Source organism: Notothenia coriiceps, unplaced genomic scaffold (assembly GCF_000735185.1).
Source record: "Notothenia coriiceps isolate Sejong01 unplaced genomic scaffold, NC01 NC01_scaffold00001630, whole genome shotgun sequence".
In the NCBI taxonomy this organism is placed as follows: domain Eukaryota; kingdom Metazoa; phylum Chordata; class Actinopteri; order Perciformes; family Nototheniidae; genus Notothenia; species Notothenia coriiceps.
This window is the reverse complement of record NW_011334331.1, coordinates 161352-178773: the sequence shown is the minus strand read 5'-3', so window position 1 is coordinate 178773 and position 17422 is coordinate 161352. Positions and strand designations below refer to the sequence as shown.

Genomic DNA, 17422 nt, shown 5'->3' with positions numbered 1-17422 from the left:
TTGTCCACGAATCGGTTACAGGGTTGTTTACCGTCTAAATGGAAGACTTTCTCAATGTAGGCCTGCTTGGTAAAGATTACAACCTCACTATAAAAAACAGGGCAAAGTTCACTTCTCATCTTCTTCGGATCACTCTCCATGCCACAGTAAAAATGGACGTTACCGGTATGCTCGTTAGGTGTTAACTTCACCGTGAAAGTGGACCTGTGCCTGAGAAAGTAATTACGGTGAGTCTGCGAAATATCGTTTCTGCCCCAGTTCAAACCCGCAAGACTTATTACCCCTGTGAAGTAACCTCGTCTCGCACTCGACTCTTGTCGGTAACTTGTTACCTTAGTCAGTTTCCTAGTTACTACAGAAGAAGTCTTTCCTTAGTTTAACCTGAAAATTGGGGGGATGACCGAGAGTGGTACCTCCACGACCCTCTCCAATTAGTCCAGTCACGCGCTTTTCAGGAGTTGAGGTGAAACTGTACACGTTTTGGACCTGCTTCTCCCGGAAGTGTGGCAAGAAATACACTCCGTCTTCGATAGTAGTTATCGGCCGGTTAATTGATTCCGTAGATGCCTAGGATTGCTGAACCTCCGTAACTGGTGGTTTAGTGGACAACGTCAATTTTTGGAATGGAAGAAATGGTGGTCCTTTAAAAGTTTTCGCCTGTACATACGGCGTCCGCGACCTTCGTCCAAGTCATGTACAGCCTGAACAAGACCTTTTCCACCCAGTTTCTTATGAACGGGGTCTGACGTCCTTGCAGTCTCTACCAGTCCTTCACTTCGCGTTGGAGTAGGGTCCACTATATTTTCAAGAGTATCACTCGTTGTGTCGTGGAGACTTAAGGACCCAGTACCCTTTTCAAGACGTTTGGAAAGGTCTGTTTTCTCGCCTAAACACGAAGTCAATGTCGTAAGTTGTGTTTCTGGTGCGACGTATTAGAGTTGTGAGTGTCCCGCGCTTATTTGATTCTAGACAGATAATGTTCTTCCGATTGTACCTCTTTCTCAACGACTACATGGAGACACTGTAGGAAATGGCTGTTATACATGAGGAAAAACTGACTTTCTGTGTGGTTTTCCTAAATAAAAACTGGAACTCGCGGAATCCACCACCATGGAAAACCTGGATTGACTGGAATACTGAGCATAATTGTCTTTTTCTTCTTCCTTCTGATGTCTACGTACTTGACGTTGCGCGTACCTGAACTAATATGGTTTCCGATATTAAGCAGTGTACAGAAGGGACAAACACTTAATTACCAATCACAGATTGACTATGAATAGCCATAATATATATGGATTCGGATTTATTACAATGCTCCGACCACACATCCTCGGTACTTTGCACACAATCATGTAGGGAAGGATACAAAATTAATATCTAGCCTAAACAGCTAATTGATTAGCCTAACCCGAACCGAACCGCGAGGCAGTGGTACGCAACTCTACCCGCCGGCTGAGTAATATTAGGAACAGAGTGGACGCATCCAACACACCACCCTTCTATCCTCCCACTGTGAACCGCAAACGTGAATACCACAAATATACAACCGTGGAGAATATGTATCACAAATGTCTTATCTATGAACGCGAAAACCTAGCATAACTATATGTTACTACTATATAAATTACCTATGAACAAAAAGTCGGTCTCACAAACAAAAAGTATAACCAAATCTTAAATTAAGACTAATAATAAGAACCTGAAAGATGATACAACCTTTTGTCTCCGACAGAAACGCTTTAGATGAGAACGTCACAATAAAGCATATAGTATAATCCAATAATATGCCATCCATCTTACAGATTAAATATAAATTTGCCTTAATAGATTATCTTGTCTGAGTGAAATCGTCCGGAGGTCAGGAAAGAAGTCGCTGAGAACAACAACAGACAACGACAGCCGCATAATTGTAACAGTTGTTTTTTTTGCTTTTGGTGGTGTTCCGCAATCGATTATAGTAGTTTTTGGTCGCCGACCTGTTGCAGTTAAAAACCTTACCTTCTTTACCACCAGGAAATTTTCAAAAGGCGGACATGTATGCCCGCAGGCGCTGAAAGCAGGTTCAGTACATGTCGGACTTGTTCTGGAAAAGGTGGGTCAAAGAATACTTGCCCCAACTGCAGGAACGTCAGAGATGGTCAGGAGTGAAGCGCAACCTCATCCCACCCTCGGAGAGTTGCTGATATTGTCCCTGAAGGTAAACCTATCTATATCTGTCAGTGTCACACGGAGGAGCAGGAGACAGAGAAGTGTTGTACTAATCCTCCACAAGTAATCATCAAAGGGCTGCCAAACTGTCAAAGTATGCTTCCTCAGAAGTGCAGAGGTAAAATGAGGTTTCTCTTTGGGTGTGAGACATAAACAGCAAGCTAAAATGTTAAGTGTAAGGGACCTTTTGGCGTGAATGAACACATATCGATGCAGAATAGTGCCACAAACTCAAGGGTCAAATCACATATATTAAATATTTGTTAGGACATTTTGACAAATCAATAAATATGAAAGTAAAACAACCATATTTGTATAATCGTACATGTGGATAAAGTTGTGTTAGGAAGTTTCCACTGCGTGTTAAGTACTGCTGTGTATATGGCTCTGTAAATCTCTGTCGCCATCTAGTGGAGAGGGTCAGGAAGTGTTGTGTGGGCATGTTGGTAGGAGAAGCTTAGATGTGCCCCAAATCCATATTAAATACTGATGCCATACAGAATGTACTACATGCTCACTGTCATAGTATTCAGTTTAAGCAGTTAGCATACAAATGAAACATGACGAAGAGCATAAGCTTGATATTAAGATCATGTTTGGTTATGTCATACCTTTGCCGGAAACAACTTCCTCCTCAGTCCGCCAACGAAATCCAAACTGTTAAAAAAGCATAAAGCATAAATTAAAGTTACCCCCTTAAATTGATGTATAAAATGTAAAAACCGAATTTCAGGAAACTATTGATAACTCAGTGTTTGTCCTGTGTTTGAATAGTCATTAGTTTTGATGTCAGGCAGGCTCTGAAAGGACTACATCAAAATTAATCTACAGTAATACAAAATTATTGGCTCAAAGCAAACCTTATTTTTTAAAGCAATTCCACTGATTTAACACATTTCATGTAAATATTGCTGAAAATTATCTTCATGTATTCTGTGTTTAGTCGTTAGGATTCTGCCTTCACATAAATCTCATAGCACATTGTGTGATTCATCTGCATGCTGTCACACTGCATTTACATACTTATCAACAATTCACTTCTCTCTGCATATGCAATAATCATACAAATATGAATAATGTGTGAGCGATTTCTGTAGCAAGTTTTGAGTGAACCGATGGTGTGAATATTCAGAGACTCTCTTCAACACTTTCAGACTGGAAATACATTTGAGCACAGGGTCGATTTGCAGTTATGAAGCCATAAGTACACTGGCCCAGAGTTTAACATATTGTCCTTTTTTAAAAGCCTGGACTCAAACCAGAATTGCCCAGTGGACGCTAGAGACCGAGCCCGCTGCCAAATCACATCATACCCCTAACATTCATCTTAAAATGGCTCAGTGGTGGTGGACATCAGTGTTTGAGTTATGCAGTTTTAATCTTTGTTCAGGACACCACCAGTGGGACTATTACTCTGATTTTGGAGCACAACCCAAACATTGGTCTTGCCAAGTCCTGGCGGCGGTGTCTGGGATGGCTGAGGTGTCCGCACTATTTAATCCATTACTTTCCTGTTATTCTCTGGGTGTGCTCAATGCAACCCTTTTTTCTCAGCTGCCACCACCACACTTTACCCGGGAGGCTATTAAAAGCAGAATTCACTTTTCAAAAACAGATGCCAGAGCCAGATTTTCTTTTTTGTTTTCCACAGGTATTTAACAATGACTGAAAAATGTGTTTTTACTAACAGGAGCCTGAGGTTTTAACAGCGTGTAGAAAAGTCTGTTTCATCTAAATTGTTACTATAAATGTACATTAGTTGAACAGATGTACTCTTTTTCAAAAGCTATTGATTTTAGTTTTCCATATGCGATTGTGTAAGGAAAATTCCAGATTATGTTAAATAAGCATTTTGCAGGGAGAAAATTCGATGCCATGCATATTCTTAACCTGGAAAACACTAAAAGCAGCATTTCAAAAACGATTAAGAAATTGAAGAACCCTGAATGAAGCACATCACATGTGATCATTTAGATTATGTCTACATGACTCAGAGATACACAACACACTACAATGTCATTTACTTTCTTGTCTGAAACGGGCTGCTTAATTCATGTTTTACTGATTTGACAACAAAATGTCGAGCTGCTGTGTTCCTAATAGTCACTTGTCGTCAGTACTGCAAGTGCTGTCACATTGTTTGAGATTAACTAAACTCCTACTGCTGCTATGCTTCTGCTCACACTGGGTATTAGTTAAATCAATAGATCATTTCATCCCACCTTGTTTTCCTTGTATCTGCTTAAGTCAGCTATGCAGTATTCTTTAAACAGCTTGTCATAATACTTCCTGGCAAGTTCTTTTTCCCTGGAGAGAAGAAATACAAGAGAAAACTCAATATCTCAAAGCATATCAAATATCAAAACAGCCTTTTATTAAAAGTTTTTTTATGAATGATCACCATGTCATGTCTTCCTCGTCCTCATCCTTCCAGAGGAAACGATGATTCTCCCGCAGCACATCGTGATCTGTTTTGTCTTTGGCTCTGTGAGAGAAATAAAAGATTCAAAGAGAAGGCAGATACAAGAGAAACTTACTACTTTGGAATTTTTTTAATTTAACACTGCCTTTTGGTCGAAAACAATGAGCAACCAATGGTCTGCTGCTGTTCACATATTCCTAGCCTAGAGTGACAGCTGGGTGACTGATAGTGAAGCATGACTGTGAGACACATTACTTACGCCGTGCGCTTGAAGTCGGCCATCTGTCCTCCATAATAAAGTATGTAGTCACCAACAAACTTCTTATGTCGCTCAAACTGGAGACATCTGCTTAAGGTCATTCTCTCTTTGAATGCTAACATTTTTATACAATAAGAACGGCAAAAAAAAGTGTCTCGCATTCCTTCGTTTTAAATAAAGAAAACTATGTACTTGAACAACATGAAAGTAACACATTTAATGTTATCATTTCACACAAAAACTATGAATTATACACTTAAAAAGGATACAGCATTCAATGATATCAGGTGGGCTCTTCTGTTTCTGGCTTCCTCTCTGAAAAACAGAATGAACCAGATGATATATTTTGTTAACTTGATCAAAGAGTGGACTATAACTTGTAAATATAACTGTATTAGGAAGCTGGCTAAAAAAATGCAGAGCTGTTGTCTGGAACAACCAAAGTGAAACAGAGATCAAAGAGAGAACAATCACAGGGAACTCAGGAGTTACATTACATTTTGGGGAAATTATTCAAAATGAAAAACGTAACTATCACAGACCCTTTGGTATTACATTTGAAATATAGTTTAGGTGCATGCCATTTCTCTTGATCCTCTTCAAGATATTTCTACACCTTGATGGCGTTCACCTGTGGTAAGTCCATTTTCTCAAACCTGTCTATATAAGGTCTCACAGCTAGCAATGCACATCGGAGCAAAAGGTTATGACATAGAAGGAATGGCCTGCAGAGCTTAGAGAAGAAAGGCTTGTGTTGAGGCACAGATCTGGGGAAAAGAGGTAAAAGATTTCTGCCTCTGAAGAAACACTGCAACACTCCACCGAGCTGGGCTTCATGGCAGAGTGGACAGACGGAAGCCTCTCTTCAGAGAAAACCTTAGACCGTGAGAAACAAGATTCTCTGGTTTGATGAAACCAAGATTGAACTGCTTAGCCTCAATTCCAAGCGTCATGCCTGGAAGAAACCAGGCACCATTTATAACCTGAGCGATGCCCGTCGAACGGAGAAGCATGGTGGTCGTAGCCTTGTGCTTTGGGGGGGGGGTTTATCACACCAATTCTGGCTTCCCTCCACTGGCTTCCTGTCCATTTTAGAGTTCATTTTAAGATGTTATTGTTAAATCGCATAATGGGCTGGCCCCTCAGTACATCTCCGACGTCCTAAAGGTGTACACCCCCACAAGGGCTGTGAGGTCGGCCGGTCAGCTGCTGCTAGTAGTCCCTAAAACCAAGAAAAGGACCAGGGGAGACCGAGCCTTCTCAGCGGTAGCCCCCAGGCTCTGGAATGACCTGCCCCCCCCCCCCATGTCAAATTGTCGCCCACCCTCCAAACTTTTAAGTCCCGCCTAAAGACCCACCTCTTCTCCCTCGCTTTCAAGTCGGTTTGAGCTATGTTTTAACGATTTGTATGCTTTTATTGTCTGTCCATAGACTCTGTGTACCTTGTATTAATTCTTATGTATGCCTTTGATATTTTCTTATGTGTGCCTTTTATCTATTATTGTAATATTATAATTTATTATAATGTTATGTTTGCTGTGAAGCACTTTGGTAAACCCTCTGTTTTTAATATGTGCTATAGAAATAAAGTGGATTGGATTGGATTTATCAGCAGTGTGGAAAAACTAGTCTGTCACACCCAATGTACAGATTTTTTTTTTGTTGACTTCTCATTACAAGGTTTAGAATGTAGATGGATGGAAAAGTGTGAACAGAGGGGGGGGGGATGATTTTTAGCATAAAGCTGCAACATAATAAAATGTGAGTTAAGTGAAGGTGTCTAAATGCTTATTATTTCACTTCAATTTCACAGTACCTGTCCACTTCATGTGTGTGTAAACTCCGGTGAGCCTTCTGGGGGTTTCGACCTTTCTGGAATGGCTTCTGTAAGATTTCATCCTCTCGTTTCCTGACAAAGCAACCAAAAGAAGCTTAAGTTAGTGGATTTTGTTGTCTTTCCGACACCAGACACAATGCAAGCTAGAAGTAGTAGAATGAACACAGTATATTAGTCTATATGACTAATGTTTCCCAGTTAAACACAGTTCAGGCAAGCAACACTTAGATGAATTGAAGTATATATTCCTGACACTATATAAGGATGTAATCTTACCTTTTAATGCCTCTTTCCGAGGACTCCCCCTGTCCATCATCGTCACTGAAGTCGGAGTCATAGCCGCCCCCTCCGTGCACCTGAGGAAACACAGGAACTCATGTATCCGCTTTAAAATGCCACAAAGAAGAAGAAGATCCGTAAGGTGCCATGTGTTATTTAGTACTTGATGCTTTAGGGTCCTGCTGCCTCTGTAGTCAATTCACACAGGAATCATCATGAGAGGTAAGGTTTGTCACTAGTCATTGCACTCAATTCGCAGCTAAAGTGAAGTACAATCTTGCTATATGCTTAGAGCTGTAACTAGCAAAGTATTTAGTAGAAATGTGCAGGGAACATTAATAGAGTACCCCTGTGTGCAACTGGCTAACTCATCTGTAGGCTAATGTAGCATGCTAACAACAAACACGAAACGCTATCTTCTCCAAACATGTTTGCATTAAAAACGGATTTTCGGCTTTGTAAGATAAGTTACCTTCACAAGACTTTCCATGAGTGTCCTTGCTTTAGTCTACAGGAAATGTTTGCTAATGTTTACAAAATAAAACGTTTGTCGCTATATGATGACGTGAAACAGTGAATCGCAGTGTGATGACGTAAGGTGTAACGTCATACATTATTCTGAAAGGAGATTAAAAATAAGTATCTGCCAGCCTCCGTTTCTTTTTCAATATTAATGCAGGAGTCATTGGGGACACTTTGTGATTTCAGAATGAGATGCAGAAAACGGAATCCCTTTACATCTCTGGGTAAAATACATTATGGATCTAGGTTACTGTATCGTAGGTCTTTTTGTTTGTTTTCCTAACTGGGATTATTTCACATTTTTATTTAATTATATAGGATACATATACGTCGTAAAAGTAAAAGGCTAATTAAGATTAAATGTATTTCTTAAGGGCAAACAAGAGCAGCATAAACACTGCAAGAACAATACACAGACAAATGTAACAATCGCACACTAAAACACATTGGCCCCAATATCTAAATGATAAAGAGATATAGGCTATAGGCACAGTTTTTTTTAGGTGCAATCAAATTGACCACGGGTGCTATTTGTTGTATAGATCCTTTGAATCTAATGTATATTCCCCCATAGTAATCACCTCTGGAAATGTCAGGTCCTTCTATGTTATTCCAGCAAGAAGAGGCATCATATATTGATTTCTTTCATCTGGCGTATTGACAGTCCATACATCATCCATCCACCCATTGTTCTTGTATATTAACTGGAGGGCAAGCCATCATCACATAACATGATGGGTAAATGAATAATCAAGGCCATATTGAACACAAATAAACCCCCAGACGAATAGGCTACAACGCCTGATTTTGACTCTCGTTTTGGAACAAAGGCATCTCGGTGGTTTGTTCATTTCCGCTGAGGGACAAGAAAGGATGCATGTGGGCGTTTGATTTGTAGATGGGAAAATAAAGAGGGTATTATGCTATTAGAATGTTTCTGTGGGCTATAATTGAGTCTTTGGGTTATTACGGGTGACTGGGGTGAAAGTTCACCCCGGTCTGGGAATAGAAGTCCAGTGTTACATGACTTCTCCACAACCCATTGAACGCAACAAAGGATTCAATATGGGTTTGAAGAGAAAGCGATTATGGGAAACCAATGCCATAATGAATATGAATGACTCAAACTTTTTTTTTTTTAAGTAGAAATATGTACTCATTGCTGTGGTTTGGATCATGTGTTTTCCATTAAATAAAGCATTGTATTATGTGTTTTGTCATATACTTAACCATCCATTTATGCCAGCATCACCCAATTAGCCAAATATTCCAGCTTTATTTTGAACCATACGGTATAAACTCATCATCTTTTCACAGCTCATATCATTATTATGCCAAACAGAGAAGAACATATTCAGCATGTGAATGAGTGAGGCAGGTGCATTTGCACAGAGCCTCATGAATAGCCGCTTCCCATTAAACGTGCACGGCTCTGAGGCGCGCATAAATAATAGCTGGCACTGCTGATAAAAAAAAAAGCGCACCTAGGGCCCCCCCTCCCTTTCTCTCTCCCAGCCTCTTCCATCTCTTCCTTTCTTCCTTTCTCTCACGGGAATTTAAGCTTTTATTTGTGTTTTCCTTTCATGGCTGCATTGGTGAAACAACTTATTTGTAAGCAGCAGAATGAATAAGAAGTGCAACCTTTGGCAGCGTGTTTTTAGATGATTTGAGATCATTATCTTTCATGACAAACAAATCTGAGACTGTTCTCATGTCCCGTCTGTCCTGCATTGGTAATCCTGCGCCTTGCAGAACGAATCCGCTGGACTGGTGCCTTCCTATTGAGACGCAAGAAGCATAGACACAAGCCTGCATCCGAGCGCAACAACACCATATCCTAACATTTTAACCAACACAGAAACATACATTTTTTTAAAAACAACTTAGAAAGCACTTTTAAATCCGGGGGTTACGGTTTTTTTTTGTTGCCGAGAAGTCGCATGAGCTGGAGGGATAGTATCGACCGGGACAGCAGGAATGGGATACCCGGGCAGAGCACAGGGGGGATGGATGCTCCTGGTTTGGGTCGCCGCTGTCAGCCTGCTTTTTGCTGAAGGACGGAGAGTGAGGCCGCCCAGATGTCCGGTTGGATGTACCTGCACCAAAGACAATGCCCTGTGTGAAAATGTCCGATCGGTGCCTCATACGTTCCCGTCCGACGTAGTTTCACTGTAAGTGGCCCTGCAATACTCTCTTTATTGTATTGTTCTTTTTGTGAATTGTCTGGAAATAATCAGTTTTCAGTGGAGGCTACACAAGTCTCATCTTTTTAATACTTTTGGATAAATCCCCTTTCCATTCATTTAGATCTTTTGTCAAGTCTGGATTTAATGAAATCGTTGGAGCAAGCTTTGTTCACACTCCTGCTCTGCAACTACTGTGAGTATCCGTTTGTCTTTTTATTTGTCTGCCTGTCTGTCTGTCTGTTTGCCTGCCTGCCTGTCTGTCTGTCTGTCTGTTAATCCTTTCTCAGTTTTTTACAGAATCAAACAATAGGGGGACTAGCCTAGAGGCTGATAAGCATATTTAAAGGGGACTTCTCTGTAATGGTGTCAGGATTATGCAATAGACCACATGGCTACAGCCAAACACAGCAGAGGCTGGGAAGAGAGGAGCTATGTGTGTGTTTAAATAATGAACATCTTTTTTTTTCCCCCTCCCAAAATAGCACTTGAAAAAAAATGAAAGACAGTAAAATCATAACAGCACACATAATTATGGAGTTTATCTCGCAATTTCTCTGACAAATGACATCAATTATTATAGATATTTAGAGTCTGTTGGGTCATTTGTTGTTCCAAACCCACAAATGAACAGTAAGGTCAGGCTTAACTGTGCTCTGTAATCACACTGGTTTCAGTTTATTGCACATAACAGCACACTGTGCATCACTTTTGCTCAGTAAAATATTTTTCTTGGCACCAGTTCTTCCATATGCTCAGATGACACTTAATCAGTCTAGGTTTGCATGGAGGCTGGTGAACAGAAGGAGGGTGAATTTAACTAGGCGGCAGTTAAAGTGGTGTTGTCCCCTCTGTCATTATTTACTGTCAAGGTGACCTGGAGCATCTTAACCTCCATTAGAGCACTTAATCAATCACTGGATTGTGTGAGCAGGCAGTAAAGAATAAACAGGAAGAGTTTCGCTACAAAATCAGATATCCAGTTTTCAAATTATTATTCAACCAAACTCTTCCACTGGATTTAAAGTGCTTCAGTTTATCAAATAATAAGATGCAGTGTGGTGCACAATATACAGGTATATTCTTTTTGGACACTTTGCCTACATTAGTTCAAAGGGTGACTCGGAAAGACGTGGGAAGAGAAATCCATGACCCTCTTTCATTAATTTCATGAAAAACATGTAGGAGTCATTTCTCTTTTATTCATTTAATTCAATCTTAACTTCAATACTGTGGGCAGGAAAGCTGAAAGACGATGTTGTCTCTTACAGTTACTCTGACCTTTCCTCTGTTTTGAACTTTGAGTTACTGATATAAGTAGTAAATCACAACCTTTATCCTAACACATGAGGTACATTGTTTTTTTTGTGTGCCCAGTCAAAGGGAACATTTTCCATTGTGTTTGGGAATGTAATAAGACTTTTCTGGAAGGGGTTTCATATAAAATAAAACTGATTCAACAATACAGTTAACTGTGGAGCCCAGACTCTTCCTATTAAACCAAAGTAATAGAAGGAGGAAAGAGCAACCTTTTTATATCCATGTTCGTTATGGGCAAAACCAATGTTAGCATCATAGACATTTTTTAAAAGATCCATTGGGGTAAATTGCTAAAAGATCTGCTTCACAGTTAAAGTTTGTTGTAAATAAAGATACCCTGTAACAAACTGAATAACCAAATCTTAAAATGTATTCCCAACTGATAATATATTTCCAAGTTCAACCCAGTCCACCTTTGATTTGTGAATCAGAAAAGTAAAGATATGCTGTTGGAGATATGTGGAAACTGTAATGAAACCTATGATTGTACTATTCTAACATGTTGTTGTTTCTTCTTAGTTTGTTCACAGCGAATACACTTGATTTTATTGATGAGGATGCCTTCCTGGGTTTACCACATCTTGAATATCTGTAAGTATTTATCTATAATTTATAAGTTTGACATGCATTGGTGTGGTGAAGGATTGTAAAATACACACGCTGTTCTCCAGTTGCATACTTGTGTTGTGCTAATAAAAGCTGACTGGAATACAAAAATAAAAATCAATCACAACTTTACAATCCAATTTGAAACCTTTTTCTGTAATACAGTACGAATGTTTACATACATATTATTTTGGCGGCATGCTGTCAATTTAAAGCCTCCATACAGTTTTATTTTGTTTATGTTGACTGATTGGGAGGTTCATTTCCAACGTTTATCCCTATTATTACGTTTGCTTACCTCATGTAAAACCCAACCTAATTGGAAGCACATGTTTGATTATATAGTGCATTTCTTAAATATAATTCATTCTGTCATTTTCCCATGAATCTGTATCCTTGCTTCATGCTATGTTTAATGTATAATTATAACAGGGCTCAGGTTTACACAACAATTCAGTAACTGCTGTGATCACAATTGCAAAGGAATATGAGATGTATAACGTTAAAGGGTTTCACTTTTAAGTACAATACATTTGATTTGTGTAAAGGATAATTACATAGTGTTAATCCTAATCTGTCGAATGCTAATACAATTATTCTCATTCACAGATTTATTGAAAATAACAGAATCGCATCGATATCTCCATATGCTTTCCGGGGACTGAAATCGCTGATTCATCTGTAAGTATTTTTGCTTCTGTGGTGGCCATGTTGGAAAACTGGAAAATATCTTCCCCCTTTCTTCTTTACTTAATGTATCATTTGTTCCAGTCAAAGGGAACTTTCCTTATTTTATTGGTTCCTTCTTTCTTTCTTCTCTCTCCATTTTTCATATTCTTTGTTTAAGTATTTTCTAAGGTAAGGGGATATGAGTATTCATGGTATCCTTACATAAACTGTGCATCAATTTCCTCTTCCTCTGTGTCTATCACTTTGTCACTGTCTGAAATGCAGAGGCAGGCAGAAGTGCTGCCAGTGGGGATGTCCAAGGTTAGTGGATGAAGGTGGAAACTGGATCAGGTTACTGAAGTGCATATCTGGATGTCACACATCCTTAGACAATGGTGGAGGAAGTATTTAACTAAAAGCTAAACTAGACCTTGGCTTCAACTAAAGTAAAAGTAGTAATAATACAGTGTAAAATTCCTCTGTGCCAAGTGAAATGTAATCAATATCATACTTGAGTAAAAGTTTAGAAGTATGAACACTAACTCAAAGTACAGAATAGCCCATTTCATAATAAAATATATATTTGTACTTGACTTTAACTATTAATGCATTATTATGTTAAACGGAATTACTTTTAGTCACTTTAAATGCTGTAGGGTAACTAAACCTATATACTGAAATGTACTCATTGATTTAAATGTTGTATTAATAATACAAATATGCAACGTTGCTAAAACTGTCCTATACATGTTGTGGAGTAAAAATGACAATATTTCCCTTTTAAGATGTTTTGAGGTAAAAAAGAAATACATTCCATATATCTGTCTTTACACACATTTTGTTAATTTTAGCATCATATAGCTTCACTAATGAGTCACTTTATATTTGTTAGACTTCTATGGCATCTATTGTGATTGTGATGAGTTATGCATAGCTTGTACTGCAGCTGTGTTTGTAGTATTTAGATAGCACACCTTGTTAATCCAAATCTCACCACAGGGACGAACACATATCAGTTTATAACAGAGTATTTCAAAGACTGATCTAATATTCCTGAAATGCAAACCTTGCCAAAACTAAAGATAGTTGAGAAAGTGGGCTGACCTCTAGGTCAAGACTAAATATAACTGCAGTGTAACCTCACACCAAGTGACCTATAATCTGTTTCTAAACAGACAGTTTGTTCCTAACACATTTGAGCTCATGCAGTGCAATGCAGCAAAATTAAATAACAGTTTATCAGCATTTATTAATCCGTGCTTTAGGTGAATTAGGTGAACCATTTAAAACTACGGATATGAGTCATTGTTACAACATTAGTGGCTCTGTCAAAGGAGAAAAAGACAAACGGAAGTAAACTGGGATACATTTTAAGGGGGTTTAAGTTTCCGAGCAGTGACTTCTTCAAAGATGAATATCAAGGTCAAGTTTCCTGGCAACCAGCTGTGACTCCAGGTAGGCACTGCTCCTGACCGAGAACTAACCCAGCATATAATCCTTTGTAAATCCAAACCAGCTTTTAGTTTTTGCACTTCCTTTTTTTGTGGGAAACTAAAGAGTAAGTCACCTGATATGAAAGTTATCAGCCCATTCAATGACATGAGTAAGTCCTGTGTTTATTTGATAACTCCATCCACCCAACACCCCTTTGGGTTCCCTTTCTTTGGGTGCCCTTTAAATACATACCATACATGACCTGACAACCTCCTCTTCCCGGCTTGATTGTGGCTGCTAGAGGTTGTCGTCATCTTGTGTTCTTGTCAACTTTTTGAATAGATGTTGACCGGCTTTTTGAACCTACCAGTAGGTGTAGCAACATGCCCCGTCCAACCTATATCTGTATGAGACTGATAGCCAGAGATTACGCCCACTTAATTGGCTGATGACATTTGGATGAATTTGTTAACTTTTAAGGTGCTGGTTTGTGTTTTCTATCTACAAATGCCAACTAAGATTTAGTATTTATATTTGTCCATACACAACTCAAAAAAAGTGATATTCCGCCACACATGAACTGCTCATTTCCCGTTTCATGCATACATTCCTTTGTTTAAGAGGTCAACACACTTTTATGTTTAAATTGATGAATAAATGCATTATGAGAGGTCATTTTAAATACTTCACATACCGTTAATATATTATTAAATAGTACAGGCTGGAATCTTGTCCATTTTGCCCCATCCCCATCTGTTTGGAGAGTGCATTTTTGCACATTTTCAAAGCAAAATGGCTTCTCCCTCTGGAAAACTGAGTCTCAGATAAATAATGCAGTGTTGAATCACGCTGACATTTCATTTCATTCACATCTCTTTCTGGTTTAGAGTTCAGTTTTTCACTTACAAATGAAATGTGCTTATCAGGTCAGATGGTAGGTTTCTAACTAATTGGTAGAGATTTCATCCTCTTGAGAAAGATGGATTTTTTCCTCCATTTCACCACTTCACCTTTTTGACAACTGTTACATTATCGTACCATGTCCTTAAGTATTGTCAGGGCAATGTGGCTCTGACTTGTGCCTCCCTAACATTTGGATGCTTCTTATTTTGTTTGATTAGTTTAGCCTTTTTCTGCTTAAGGCAATCCAGTTATCAGAAGGAATAGAAAGCCTATGACACAGTGCAATAACTCTACCCCTAACTCAATCACCTTTTCTTTTTGTTGTTTAGGAGTCTGGCTTACAACAACCTTGAGACGCTGCCCAAAGATGTCTTCAAGGGCATGGAAGCTTTGACCAAAGTGTGAGTTCAGTCTGTCTTTCTCTAAGGAAGCTCAGCTAAGACACAGAAATGTAGCATTTAAAAAAATCTATTTTTTGATTTATATATTTCTTCTATTGCAGACATTTTTGTGGATTATTGTGTAAATGAGTCAATATATGAAGTAACAGTTTGCTAATTTGTCATAGCTAATATATTATGCTAATTATTCTGCAACAATCAAATAGGATAGTGGACCGGTACAACTGTTATATTTTTTGTTACGGATAGAAAATATGTTGGCAAATGTTATTTTTTCTCTCTTTTCTTGAATTGTGGGGTTAAATACAGTAATGTTATTAAGTCACAGTTCTAAAAAGGAAAGTAGAGGAATCGTTAAACTAAACAGAGGATGTAAGCTGGGGGGGGGGAAAGGGCACAGTGAGATGGAAGAGAAATAAATAAGCAAGGAAATAAAAGATTGTAGAGGAAGCTTTTCCCTGCTGTGAAATCATACGAAGGTGTGTGTGTGTGTGTGTGTGTGTGTGTGTGTGTGTGTGTGTGTGTGTGTGTGTGTGTGTGTGTGTGTGTGTGTGTGTGTGTGTGTGTGTGTGTGTAGAAAAAAAAAAAAAAATACGCTTTCCGTCTGTACTAAGTTCACAAAACCGAATTTTCCGAATCTACGGAAACACTTTAAATTGAATAAATCCTGACGTACCCGAATTTAGTCGACTGTTATCCCCACAAGTCTTGTCGTAACCCATCTCGTAGTCTTCACAGTAGTAAGAAATTAACAAGAGTAGGGTATTGTAAACGAAGAGAAAGGTGAAGATGAAAGAATTATCATTCTCCCTTAAACGGGTCGGTTTCTAAAATTTACAAAATTTGCATCCGAGGTTGAGCGCTCAAGTTCATAGGACGATACGTTTCCAATCTTCCGTTAAAGTGGTTAAGGAGACGTTTATTTGACGATTTGAGGTTCGAGTGTAATAAAACACCATCCCGACGGTAAATGAAGGACTAAAATAACTTTATCAATTGCTTTGTGTCGGTTTACACACCCTCTTATCCGCTGTGATTAACTTCCAATATTATATTTTGAGACGGACAGAGAGGTGACGAAGTAACACCTTCAATGGCGATTTAGTGACCTTCGTAAATTCTAGACTCTCGGTTTTCAACGAATTCAGAAACATCATGGTGACAACCCCTTTTTTTAGAAAATGGTCCTTTATGACTCATTCCTCTTACGAAAAGACGCTATTCCCTTACTTATTTTCCCGCGAAACACGACATTGCACAATTTAGTGTGAAGAAAATACAAGTATTACAACATCTTTCAAAACGGAATAAATAATGAAGGGAATAGGTCGTTTGTAAGACGAATGAGTATTAAAGACCAATTTTCTAAAAAAAGGTTCACCGATATTTTCTGAATCTCGATACACCGAGAGTCTAGAATTAGAAGGTACCTAAATGCGCATGAAGGTGTTACTTCGTCAACCCTCCCTCTGGTCCGTCCCTCGAAATATAATCATTAAGTTATCCAGCGGGATACACGAAGGGTGTAAACGAGCGCGACGAAAGCAACTTCGAGTAAAGTTGATTCTAGTCCTTCAATTACCGTCGGAGAGAGACGCGAGCGGCCTCAACCTCAATCGGTCAATAAACGGTCTCCTTAAACCCACTTTAACGAAATTGACAACTAATCCTCCTTGGAATTGAAGGCCCTCACCTGCTATGAAATTTGTAAATTTAGAGAACCGGACGTTTAGAATGATAATTCTTTCATCTTTCACCCTTTTTCTGTACAAATACCCCCCCTAACTCCTTTTAATTCCTTACGTACTTGTAAGAACCTACGAATGGTACGACAAGACACTTCGGATAACATGATAAATTCGGAGGTACCTGTGGACTTTTATTCAATTTAACAGGGGTGTCCGTAATCGAAAATCGGTTTTTGTGCACTAGTACAAAGGACAAAGCGTAACACTTTTTTTTTTCTTAGGGGGTTTAAATATTTTTTGAAAATCTAGCGATTTGATGGCATTTATGTGGAGTTACGTTTTAGTTGAAGAGGTATTTTTTATTGACTGAGGAGAGGACACTGACTCCGAGACACTTCGGTGACTCGGGTGGATCGGCTGGACGCCGATTGGGCTGGGGGTTACAACGTTTTTTACATAGGAAACATACACGGAAGCACTCATAACCATTCCCCTGCATTACGTACTAAACCTTAAGGGGTTCGGATTAGAAAATACACAAAACGCTTAAGTACTATAGTATGGGGGGTCTAGTGGGAAACGACACACGACGAACGTAATGTTATCCACGCAACTTCTTTCTATATGACCATGTGTGTGTGTGTGTGTGTGTTGTGTGTGTGTGTTGTGTGTGTGTGTGTTGTGGTGTGTG

The 17422-nt window shown here is 39.0% G+C and overlaps 2 protein-coding genes across 3 annotated transcripts in view; one reads left to right on the top strand and one right to left on the bottom strand.

Annotated features, from left to right (window-relative positions):
* fra10ac1 (FRA10A associated CGG repeat 1) overlaps window positions 1-7587 on the bottom strand; it is a 19575-nt gene extending 11988 nt beyond the window's left edge. Inside the window, exons 1-8 of the mRNA XM_010791559.1 lie at window positions 7478-7587; window positions 7003-7082; window positions 6706-6798; window positions 5159-5204; window positions 4890-4966; window positions 4610-4693; window positions 4431-4515; window positions 2820-2865 (exon numbers count right to left, since the gene is read on the bottom strand). Of these exons, the coding sequence (XP_010789861.1) occupies window positions 2820-2865; window positions 4431-4515; window positions 4610-4693; window positions 4890-4966; window positions 5159-5204; window positions 6706-6798; window positions 7003-7082; window positions 7478-7495 (529 nt within the window). The 5' untranslated portion in view covers window positions 7496-7587. The remainder of the gene's footprint in view (window positions 1-2819; window positions 2866-4430; window positions 4516-4609; window positions 4694-4889; window positions 4967-5158; window positions 5205-6705; window positions 6799-7002; window positions 7083-7477) is intronic.
* LOC104963018 (leucine-rich glioma-inactivated protein 1-like) lies at window positions 7100-15047 on the top strand. 2 transcript variants are annotated; one of them, XM_010791578.1, is made up of 6 exons: window positions 7100-7227; window positions 9280-9698; window positions 9835-9906; window positions 11550-11621; window positions 12246-12317; window positions 14972-15047. In XM_010791578.1, the coding sequence occupies exons 2-6, from the start codon at window positions 9505-9507 to the stop codon at window positions 15045-15047; spliced, it is 486 nt and encodes a 161-aa protein (XP_010789880.1). In that variant the 5' UTR covers window positions 7100-7227; window positions 9280-9504. The 2 variants fall into 2 exon arrangements, with proteins under 2 accessions (XP_010789880.1, XP_010789871.1); XM_010791569.1 differs by lacking the exon at window positions 7100-7227 and having other exon boundaries at window positions 9072-9698.
* Window positions 15048-17422: the final 2375 nt, after the last annotated feature.

What these genes read in the sequence shown, in the direction of transcription:
- LOC104963018 (XM_010791578.1), top strand. Translation starts at nt 9,505, where the DNA reads ATGGGATACCCGGGCAGAGCACAGGGGGGATGGATGCTCCTGGTTTGG. An exon ending in CCGTCCGACGTAGTTTCACT is followed by an intron (nt 9,699 to 9,834) that starts GTAAGTGGCCCT and finishes CCATTCATTTAG; the next exon opens with ATCTTTTGTCAAGTCTGGAT. An exon ending in ACTCCTGCTCTGCAACTACT is followed by an intron (nt 9,907 to 11,549) that starts GTGAGTATCCGT and finishes GTTTCTTCTTAG; the next exon opens with TTTGTTCACAGCGAATACAC.